Source organism: Elephas maximus, chromosome 4 (genome assembly GCF_024166365.1).
Source record: "Elephas maximus indicus isolate mEleMax1 chromosome 4, mEleMax1 primary haplotype, whole genome shotgun sequence".
NCBI lineage: Eukaryota > Metazoa > Chordata > Mammalia > Proboscidea > Elephantidae > Elephas > Elephas maximus.
The window spans coordinates 102,849,969-102,861,150 of NC_064822.1; the positions used below are offsets into that span (position 1 = coordinate 102,849,969).

Sequence of the window (11,182 nt, forward strand, 5' to 3'; positions counted from 1 at the left end):
AAGACAGAAAGGGAAAACCCCAATTTGTGCTGAGAGAGAGTAACAGTGCTGAGCAGACCATAGTGCGAGGCAGCACACAACACAGGCTAGGGGTGACCCAGAAAGGGAAGCTGGTGACAGCTCCTGGTGGACCTTGCCCCATGTGATTCTCCATCAGAGTTTCTCCTTAGCTAAGAAGTAAACGGCACCCCCCCCCCCCCCAAAAAAAAAGCTAAGAAGTAAGATGTGGAATTTCCTCGGGGCCAATGCACTGGGGAAAGAGCTAGGCCAAGTGAGGAAGGTGCTGGCAGCTAGGGTCTGGGAGTCTGAGTGGTGGATCATGAAGGGGCATCAGGAGAGAGGGCAGTACCCTGGCAGATACTCACAGAAACTCCGGGTTCACCAGGCTCACCAGGATTGCCTTGAAATCCTTGAGGTCCCTAAAAAAGCAAAGTGAAGACACTGTGTTGAGCCCCCAAAGAATGCTACAGCAACAGAGATCTTGACAAGCATCTGGGACATGACTAAGAGGAAAAGATACAGCACTTACAGGAGCACCAGCAGGGCCTGGAGGTCCTCGAGGTCCCATGGGGCCCTGTATTGGAACAGAAAATGAGGAGGTTTACTGCAAATGCTTCGCCAATGGCATCCAGTGTGCCGCCTCCCCCCTAGCCAAAAGCCCAGACAAAGGACAAGGAGTTACTCTGTAGGCAGGGGGCCTATGGCGGCTGCTCCCTCTCATTTCCCACTCCCCATGCAACAATCTATTTTTATTTATAGGCACCATTTAGACAGAGAAGTTGGCCTTGCTTTCTTCTGGAAAGCAGCCATGTTTACTAAAGTCTGAGTTTCATTTAGCATGTGCCAAGCCGAGCTGCAGGGCTGAGATTTCCTGCTGGAAGTCTTGTGGATGCTGGAGAACAGTAGCTGCTGTCTGCATTCTTCAGTTCTCATTCCAAGAGCAATAGCAACTGGCCTTCAACAGACCAGCCTATAAGCATCGCTCCGTCCTCATTCTTCTTTCGCTCCAGCGCATCATTAGAACTGGCACCCATCACCATTAAAAACCAAATGAGTTGGGCTAACTAAATGGGAGGTTACATAACTGATGCAGAAGAGCTGTTCTAAGCAATTAGAGCTTAGAGGTTGTCAGAGACTCTGGCTGTGCTAAGGGCCCTCCTGCCACTTTGGCTGGAAAGAGCTGATGTATTTTCTTACCATTGGCCCTTGCATTACTCCCATCTGGGCACCTCCAGCCTTCTCATCAAATCCTCCGGCCATCTGGGCAGCAAAGTTCTGCAAATAAACCCAACAACATTAGGAGCTTGAGAGGCCCTAGATCTTTCCTACCTGGTTGGCTAGGTTAGGTTACATCTGAATAGGAAGAACTCTATTTAGATAAATACTGACTGTTGGAGACTAACTTAGCATTGATCAGAATTACCAATGATTCCTGAAAAACAGTTTTAGAAATGTGTTACTAGATGACAGTGGCAAAATCAGTTCCCTGGAAGATGAAAGATTATTTGAAGGATTATCAGTCATCTGCATTTCATTTGATAAAATTATTTTTTAATTCTAAAATATGAAATACATTATGTAACATTTATTGAGAAACATGAATAAAATATCACTTTTAAAGGGATTCTTTATTTTCCAATACTTTAATGCCAACAAAGGACTAAAATCAACGGTCTCAAAATATTTCAACAAAAGATGTAGTAGGCGTCTGTGAGTCTATTTAAGTTTAAGAATTTAAAGCACAGCAAACATCAAAATGGCAGACCTGCAAACAATAATATCATTTGTTGATTGGTTGGATTCCAAAAATGACTTTAGCCACACACCTTCACTCAGTGGGGCTCTTTCATGAGAATGAATAGTTGCTAGGAATGTACTTGGCAAGGATCAAGAATAAATGTCTTCCAAGGACAGTGGTCACTCTTCTTCCAGGGAAACACAAGTGTCCAGTCATTTTCTCACCCCAGCCACCTCCCTCTTCCCCCCAAGAATCAACCACACAGTACAGATGCCAGGGAGCCAGGTAACTGAAGACCTTCTTTGCAGAAACTCAGTGAATGAAAAAGGAATCCAGCCCTTAGCACCACAGTCTCATGCCTAATATGTGATTCCACTAAATTATAGATCTGGGGGGTGAAGCCCGTGGAAAGGTTATGTACACACAGCCGGCCACCCTGGGAGCTAGCCAGGTAAGGGCAAGTAGCAATTTAGAAGCCACAACTCTGGAGGAACAGCCTGAAGAAAGGTGAAGTAAGGATACTCACTCCACCAAGACCAGGGGGGCCAGGGGGCCCAGGAGGACCAGGGGGGCCAGGATTTCCAGGGGTTCCAGGCTCTCCATCTCTGCCACGAGGTCCAGGGGCACCCTTGGCAAGAAGAGGAAAAGGCACCAATGTGAAACAGTGTTTACTCAAGAACCATCTGTACACAGGCTGCCCTTGGGGAGGTAGCCAGGCATGTGGCGGGGCCTTAGAGGACGTGGGGGGTCCACATAGGTCAGGTGGTGCTCCTTCTCTACTCACTTTTTCGCCTTTGTCACCACGGTCACCTCTGGGGCCTTGTTCGCCTGCAGGTCCCTGAAGATGAAGAAAATAGTGAAGTGGCAGCAAGGCCAGGGGTCTACAGATCAGTCAATCAGAGGCAATAAGGAAGGGATGGAGGAAGGGCTTCCTCCCTTTCTTACCTGAGGCCCAGGAGGTCCTTTGGGTCCTACAATCTGTAACAGAAAGACCCACAGGAAGCAAGTTAGAAGGAGGACAAGGAAATAGCCAATTTAGAGCATCAGGTGCAACATAGTGTGAGAATAATTTGCACTTACATCCTTGATATCTCCAGGTTCACCTTTCTGTCCCTGAAATAGGGAACATTCTTGGGATTAAACTGAGTAAGTCCACTAAGCCCCAGGTACAAAACCCTGCCCAGCAGCCCCAACGTTGTGGTGCCCTCCGAAACGGACCACTTCTGACATCTACAGATGGCTTCTAAAGACTCATATGTAGGATTAGCATAGCATTGTCACTGACGAAGGGAATAGGAAGATGAAGGCAAAAGCCAAAACAACTCACCTTTGGTCCTGGCTGCCCTGCAATGGAAAAAAAAAAAAAAATAGGGAAGGAGAATGTCAGATTCCTGAGATGAATAAGAACAAGTTCTTGTCACCCAAATACTCTTCAGGGACAAACAAGGAAATGACACAGTCAAGGAAGGAGGCAGCTTCCTGTTACTCCTCTGAACCCCTCTGTTGGCGGGTTAGGGTCACTGAAGTCCCAAGGGTGCTGAGATCCCATGAGAAATGGAAGTGACCCAGACTTCGTTATTCAAGTTAGTCAAGCAGTCAGCGTGCAAAGGAATGGAGCGAGGAGGGAGGTACAGGGAGAGAATGAACAGCCCAAGACCTGATCAGCCACAGAGGAGGAAAGTAAGCCCCAAAACAGACAAAACAGAAGCAATTGTCATTCTCTCTTTTTCCCAACAGAGTAGGAAGCCCCTCCTGCACCCCAGACCCTCCCAGAAGAGTTAGGTACTTAGAAAGGTCTTACATTAGAGCTGGGTCTCCTTGAAGCAAGCACAAAAAAAGAGCAGGGCACAGGAGTTACAAAAAGCACTGTAGCCATCACCACCCCAAATCAACGACCCTCCCCAAATGCAGCAGCAAAATGATAAAGTCAATCAACTCTTCACACACAGCGGCCCCCTCAAAAGCGATCTGGGGATCTGAATCATAAAAACAGCTTCCCAAAGGAGCCAGTGTGGTAAAGTGTTAGGAAAGGCAACTTCTCGCTTCCCCTTTACCTGCCTTCTCAACCTTGAGCAGGGAGGGAACAGTAAACATCCCCCAAGAAGCCTAGACGTGTGTCCTCATCCACTTTGGAAGGAGATAGGCCATGGGTTTGAGTGCTGGGGAGGGGTGACTTGCACGTCATCCACCAGCTGGAAGTTAACTACCCACCAGAGTGCAGGGTCCCCGTCCCATCTCCACCCTTCACCCGTACAACTCCCAAAGCCCAGCTTGTCCTTCCTTTATTAACCTGCTTCTTAATTGGAAACCCTGGTGGTGTAGTGGTTAAGTGTTATGGCTGCTAACCAAAAGGTCAGTAGTGCAAATCCACCAGGCGCTCCTTGGGAACTCTATGGAACGGTTCTACTCTGTCCTATAGGGTCACTATGAGTCCGAATCAATGCGATGGTAAAGGGTTTTTTGGTTTTAATTGGCAGTCAGCTCCAACAGAGGAAAAACAAAGAGGAAACTACCACCAATGTTTCATACTTCAAAAAAGGAACCTGTCCCCTCTGTGTCCCCACTAGCTGGCAGAGGTTTTTCCACCCTAAGGAGCGTATCTTTGGAGGTCTTCTTTGAAGAAGACAAGGTGTGGGTGACAGAGGAGGAGTTAATTTGTGGCTTGGCCAGACAGAACACTTGATCTCCATTGTGGCTCTAGTAATCTGTAGAGATGATTGCGAAGAGGGTATTCTTGTGGAATCACATCTGTCCTTCCAGGTATCTTAAAGTCACCTGTTTTAGAGGCATTCAGTGAGGAAGGACCCCTCTAGTGTCTCAGACTCACTGGGTTCCAGACTGCACTGTGTGGGTAGGTATGTGGGCAAGTGAGAAGTGGCCTTTCCTTTCTGCCCCAGCTGCTGAGGTCCCATGAATAACCAGCCCCTCCACTTTGCAGAGATGACCAGCATCCATGGGAGAGCGTTTGCTGAACCCGCAAGTAATTTATTTATGTGGAACAGGAAATAAATAAATTACGACCACTGGCAGTGGTGAGGTCAGTTGGGCAGATAGGGCAGCACTCTCCGAAGGGGATCTCGGGGCTGAGGCAGTCTTTCACGTCTTCACAGATTATGTCGTCGCAGAGGACAGTCCCAGTGTCACAAACACAGATCCGGCAGGGCTCGGGCTTCCACACATCCTTATCATTATACCTCTGCCCATCCTGCACACAGCTGCCAGCCTCCTCTGTACCAAGGGTGGGGTGGGGGGAGCAGAGAACCAAGGGAAGGAGGTGGGAGGGAGCCAGAAGAGAAAAAGAGAAAGAGGTTGCAGTCAACGTGACATTATCCACCAACACTAGCTGGGAGTTAACTACCCATCAGAGTGCAGGGTCCCAGCCCCATCTCACCCTTTACCAGTAGAACTCCCAAAGTTGAAGAATGGGCTGGGGCCACCTGAGCACAAATGACTTAAACATGATGTTTCTAAGAGAATGTTCATTCTTCCACGTAGCCAACAAATATTTATTGTGTGCCCTGCACTATACTGTCAATTCACTAGTGAAAATCCTGACCCAGCAGTGAAGCTGAGGGGGCTACTGTAGCATATTCTCTGCACCCACCTGGCATGAGGGAGAACCAATGACAGGAGGGTGGAGAGACTGGAGGGTGAATGGGAGGAGATGAGACTCTGAACTAGGACTCTGGGACTGTGAAGGTAGAGGAGACAGGGAAATGGTGCAGCCGCCTGCACAGGAGCAAGGAGGGCTTCTTTTTTTCTGCCTTCCTCTGGGGATTGTGGGAGTTGCTAAATACAAGTGACAGCTAAAATTCTGAGAGAATGTAGGAAATTCTACGCAGAAAAATTAGAACCTACAGAGAGCTGCCCCAAAAGTGGATATATAATGGGGGGGGGGGAGTGTAGCGCAAAATAGTGCAAAAGGAGAAAACAGGACTCTTTAGAATTAGGATCTGTTCTCATTCTTTAAACCATATTAGAATTAGGACGAATTTGGAGACAGGGATAGGACCGATCAAACAATACACTTAGAGCAGGAGGAGGCAAGCAGGGTCAAAGGAATCCTGGTGCTGACCTCCAGCTGGAGCCCTCCCTCAAGAAGCTCAACTTCTGTCTGAATACAGCACCCCAGTTTGGGGGGTAGATGGGCTTTGAATGCCTGGCCTCTGCTAAGGGTCGGCCAGTTTAGGCCTGACCTCCTCCAAGAATGCAGACTAAGAGCAGCACAGACTGGTCTCTCTTCACAAGAGCTCTGCTGTCTGGAATTCACGCTGCAAATGAAACCTAGCTGACAAGATTGCCAAGGGGCCGAAGAGCCCGCACCACGTGCTAGGGAGGGCCCCGGAGCTGTTTTTCTCATCAAAATCCCCAAAGCAATGGCAGCAGCAGGGGATGAATTGTAGGAAAGAGACACAAACCAGGTGGGCGGGGAAATAAGTGGGTCTGCCCATTGCCGTTTAAGAAGATCTGCACAAATCTAAACGTTTCTTCCCCCCCTTTTTTTTTCTTTTCTTGTCCCCTAGAAGAAACCACCCAGCCTTTTGGCAAGATAATCACGGGCGGGGTTGGAGGGGGTGTTATTCCAGTGGATTTACGAAGGCTGATGGGACACACCCACTGCTAGCGCAGCTGGAGCTGTAGAAAGCCCACCAACGGAATGGGGAGGAGGAGAGGGGGGCCTCGGCTAATGGTCTCCTGTCCCGCCTAAGTAAGAGCGCACCCTTACCCAGGAGGTCCCAGGAAGGAAAGAGTGGAAAATGCTGGGAGGAGGAGGTGTGCCCTGAACGCGGATGAGATTTCTCTAGGAAGGGTGGCCCCCGGGATGTGCAGGCGCTGGGACAGAGCCAGGCAGCTCTAGGTGTGAGAGCCACGGGGTGGCTCTGCGGCTGCGGCCCTGGACACGGCTGGCCCACAGACACTGGGAGGGTGAAAAGTGGGATTAAATGACGGCCGGAGATAGGAGCCAGCACGGTAACCGGATCACCTAGGTGTGGACGCAGGAGCCCAGCACCATCATAATTGCTGTTGGAAAACGGATGCCGATAGCATCCCGGCGCACCCGATCGGGTTCCCCTCATTACAGCAGCACTATATAAGTGACTCTTTGTGGCAGGCCAATTAAAAAGCTACCTCTTTCGGGGAACTGTTTTGCCTCGCAGCAGCTCGACTCAAACTGGAGCCCGGGAGGTGGCGGCGGGCGGGCACGGGGGGCATTGTGGGAGAGGGGGTCGGGGAGTCCGGGGGAACCCACCTCTCATGAATGGGGCTTTTCTCCAGCTCACACAGAGCCCGATTCACGGGTCTCCTCGAGGAACCAGTTTAAATAAATACGGGCAGCCTTTCAGCCCCATCTGGAAGCCATCTCTGCCAATCTCCCAACGCAAACAAGCCTCACAAAGGGAGATTGAGGTCTCTCCCCCCAAGTCGAGGGGCACTTTCAGAGGCTAGGGCTGTGAAATGCAGATGTGGGTCAGGGACGCCGCCGCCAATCCGTTTCTCAAACCCGTGGAAAGCTGGAGAGGAGGAGCGTGCCCGGGCTCTAGGCTCTGCCATTCCTGACATCCACGCAGACTGCGCCTTGCCCTACGTCACATCTTTGGGTCCGCGGACCGGGGGGGGGGGGGGGGAGCGGGGGAGGCTGTCACGGAGGTGGGATGAGCCAGGGCGCAAAGTTAGCTCTTGGGTGCAGAATTACACTCCTCCAGGGAGGAGGCGGAGCGACTGGAAGGTTTAGACTCCAGAAACTATGGAATTCACTCTCGAGAGAGATGCAGAGGTGAAAGAGCTCTGTCACTTAAGCGAACACTTCTAATACCAGATGGAGATCTGGGAATTGTTTTAGAGTCGCCCAACTAATGCCTTTGCATACTAAGGCAAAGGTCAGTGTCCACGTAAATTCAGGACAAAATATAGTCAGTCCGAGCCGAGGCCATGTATGGACACACGGTGTTCCCCAAATGCCGGGGAGTGCGCGGTCGCCTTAGCGCACCACAGGGCCACGGGTCAGAAGTCCGCTGCCAGCGCTCCTGGAGGCTGTGCGGCGGGTTCCAGTCATGCCCCCGGCGGGGTCAGTTGCGCTAATGAACCGAAAGTCCTACTGGGCGCGCCGCCTTCCAAACTATCTCTGGAGGCAGCCTGGTGGCAGGCGAGAGCGCAAAGAGCCTCGTCGGCAGAGAGACTTTGATTCTCTCCCCTCCCCCCAAATATCCCCTGCTACTGATTTACAATCTGTAACATACAAAGACAGAGCTGGAATCTTAGCCGTCGGAAACGTGCCCAAACACGTGGAAAAAAAAATCCTCTCTACCTAATACACTTTCCAGGCTTCGTTTGTCCTGAATATAATCCCAGTCAGTAGGACCTTACCAAAGGAGGCAATGGAAAGGTGCGACCCAGGACACGTTTGGATCAGACCATAAAATTGCCAGGCCATCTTTAGGTATATTTGGTTGAAATAGTTATAGCAATTGTCTCCTCCCCTGCTTCTCTCTCTCTCACACACACATACACACACACATACACACACACACACACACAGCCCGCCGCCTGGCTCGGTGAGTTCTAGGAACTTAGAAAAGTAACTCATTGTAGTACCTGGGGGGAGGGGGAGGAGACAGCGGGGAGGGGACGCTATTTTGAGTGGCGTTTGAAGAGCACGGTCTGGTTGGAATGTTATCGCTCTTCAGATGGCCTCTCCTACGAGAAGTTTCTGAACCCTTTTCGAGAAGAAAGGCCAGGGGAAGCAGAGATGCAAGCGATGGCTGCACCTTGCTCCAGGTCCAGGGGGCGGGGGGTGCGGGGGGTGCGGGGGGTGCGGGGGGTGCGGGGGAGGGAGTCCGAGAGAGGCGCCGAGGTCTCGGAGCGCCTCTCAGAAGCCTTTCTTTGTGGCCTCGGATTTCCGCCCACCTGTTTTAGAGTACCCCCTTTGTCTAACTCCCCTTTGAACCCCTAACCACCAGCCCCTGGACACCACTACGAAGTTAACGCCTTGGCGTTTGCTCGCTCCCTCGCCCGCGCGCGCTCTCTCTCCCACTTCTCCTAAGATCGATGGGCCCTGACCGGTTTTGCTGAACTCATAGTGCCTCGGCCAGGCGAGTTGTGCACGTGTGCGCCTAATTATCAAAGCTGGAGGAAAAGAGCGCGCTTAAATCTGTGAGTAAACCTCTACGACTCAACACTTTGCACATTCAATATTCCTGCGCAATGTAAGGACCTGCAAATGCCTCCAACCACGACCAGCACCTAGGGCGCAAAAGACTGAGCTCCCGACTCGGAGAACTTTGCTCCACGAGCTCCCGCGCATCCTGCGGCCGAGTCTTGAGGGGTATGGTTCGGGGAGCCGCTCTAACCCGGACCCGCGATCTCCAGACTCCGGACCCGGAGCTGGCCAGGGAGGAGGACGCCAGGAGAGGCACGGAAGGGAGTCAGGCAGGCGCGGTGAGGCGACTTACGGACATCCTGGCCCTGACACCGAAGGACAGCGGCGACGAGCAGCGTCAGCAGCACCAGCGTCTGGGGAGCCCCGAGGCGGATCATGGCTCACCGCTGGGCCTGGCGGAGCCGGGCCCTGGCGGAGCGCAACGAGGCGGCAGGAGCACGGCGCGGGTCCGGGTCTCTACCGCTTCCTCATGCAGGAGACCCTCTGAGCGGCAGTAGGAGGCGGAAGACCCGGCAGCCCAGCAGCGCTCTGCGTCTTTTCGCCGCCTCGGCTCCCGTTATATGCACCAGGCCCCTCTGAAGGCTGGCTAGCTGGCCCAAACCGCGGGCCGCCCCCAGCCCCCCGCCAGGCTGTAACCTGAGACCCCGCCCCCGGAGCCCGCCCGGGCCCTGCCAGAGGCCGCACCTGCCTGGGCAGTACCCCCTCCTCCCCGAGCCCCGCTTCCCGCCCCCCACCCCTAGTGTGCCTAGTGGCCTGATCGGGCGGGGCGCAGAGACTGTCCCCGGTACCCCCCCACCCGGGGCTGCGGCGCTGCCCCCTCCGACCACAGGCGGGAAGGGGGGCCTCCGGCCCCTCCCCTCGGAGTTTTGCCAGGGCTAGAGGGGCGGGGGTGTTTGCAGAGGCTCAGGCCTCGAGCCCTAGACCAAGGATGGAAAGGAGATGGGTGGAAGGAGGGAAAGCGGTAGAGAGGACCAAAGGGAGGACTAAAGAGGGCACCGCGTGTGGCGCGTGGGCGGGGGACAGGGGGCGCCTGCGAAGATGTTCGGAACCCTAAATCTTGGAGGCGGGGAAGCAGGGCCAGGTTTGGGGGGTTTTGCCCCCCTATCTTCTAGCCGCTTCCCATAGTGCCTGTTCCCCCCCACCCCCCGCCAAGCTCCCACCTGGAAGCTCAGAGTGGCAGCCTCCGAACCCCTCCACCATCCAACTATGCGATGAAAGAGCCTCCTCTGGAACCTCGGCAGACGTAGGCCGGAGCCGACGGCGGCCAGGAAAGGGGCCGGTGTGTTACTGCACAGAAGGAGACCTGTGTGAAGGTGTAGGGGGCGGGGGAGGCCCTGGGAAGGGGGCCGGAGGAGCCGCAGAGGAGCGGAGGGAGCCGAGACTAAACGGTGCGCGCTGCCGGGGTGGGGGACTGTCTAGTTCCAGACTCAGACGTGGTGTCTGCTCTTCCTGGCCGGGGTCCGGGAGTCCCGGGGGGAGTGGGCAATGCCGGTCGGGGCTGAGCTGCTCAGGCCAGGGACAGTTGGTCACTGCTGCCGCCCTGGCCCGGGAGTGAGGAAGCCGCTCCAGCTGGACTCAGTTCTGTGAGCAGAAGTAACGCCAGAATTTCCTAACTGCACCCCCTTGGCCCTCTCCTTCCCGCCTCACCTCACCTTCCCCGGTGAGCGCCCCCCCAGCATCGTAGCCCAAACTCTGCTTTCTCCCCAGGGCTCAACTAAGCTCTTCCCATGGCTCCTGGTGCCTCCTTTGATAACGGGGAAGAAAAGCCCCAAACAGAACTTCCTCCTGAGTAAGATGGTTTTCTGTTCCTGAGGATTGTAGGGACCTCAAAGAACTTTATTCAAAATGCAAGTTTTCATGAAACCCAGAATTTGAGGTCTGACTTAACCAGAACCTTCCCTCCCCGGCAGTCAGAGCTTTTCTCCTAGACAGGCGCTCAGAGCACTCGCAAGAAGCTACTTCCTCCACCCAGGCCTCAGCTTTCTATAAGGTGCCTGGGCTGTTTGTTTTCCTAGACCTGACGCTTTGAAAGCTTCTCAGGGTAGGGACCCAAGTGCCAGGTGTGGAGAATTTAACTTCTGAGGACATGTGCTGGTCAAAAAGGGAAAGAACTTTCACAAAAAAGCCCTTAGGAGACACTTCCATGTTTTGTGGTGCCTGAGTGGAGGGAGAGAAGAATTAACCAACTGGTTGCAACTTCTCTATCTGCCATGGGCTTCTGTGGCTCTTTTCCTCCCATCTTTGTGTTTAAGGGCTTACATTAAGCTCCAGCCCTTCCCCAGCAC

General features: G+C 53.2%; 1 protein-coding gene across 1 annotated transcript in view; it reads right to left on the minus strand.

The window, feature by feature from the left end:
* The window catches only part of COL2A1 (collagen type II alpha 1 chain), a 32,102-nt gene extending 22,828 nt beyond the window's left edge, over window positions 1-9,274 (minus strand). Inside the window, exons 1-10 of the mRNA XM_049882942.1 lie at window positions 9,190-9,274; window positions 4,760-4,966; window positions 3,066-3,082; window positions 2,819-2,851; window positions 2,684-2,716; window positions 2,523-2,576; window positions 2,265-2,366; window positions 1,198-1,275; window positions 530-574; window positions 366-419 (exon numbers count right to left, since the gene is read on the minus strand). Of these exons, the coding sequence (XP_049738899.1) occupies window positions 366-419; window positions 530-574; window positions 1,198-1,275; window positions 2,265-2,366; window positions 2,523-2,576; window positions 2,684-2,716; window positions 2,819-2,851; window positions 3,066-3,082; window positions 4,760-4,966; window positions 9,190-9,274 (708 nt within the window). The remainder of the gene's footprint in view (window positions 1-365; window positions 420-529; window positions 575-1,197; window positions 1,276-2,264; window positions 2,367-2,522; window positions 2,577-2,683; window positions 2,717-2,818; window positions 2,852-3,065; window positions 3,083-4,759; window positions 4,967-9,189) is intronic.
* Window positions 9,275-11,182: the final 1,908 nt, after the last annotated feature.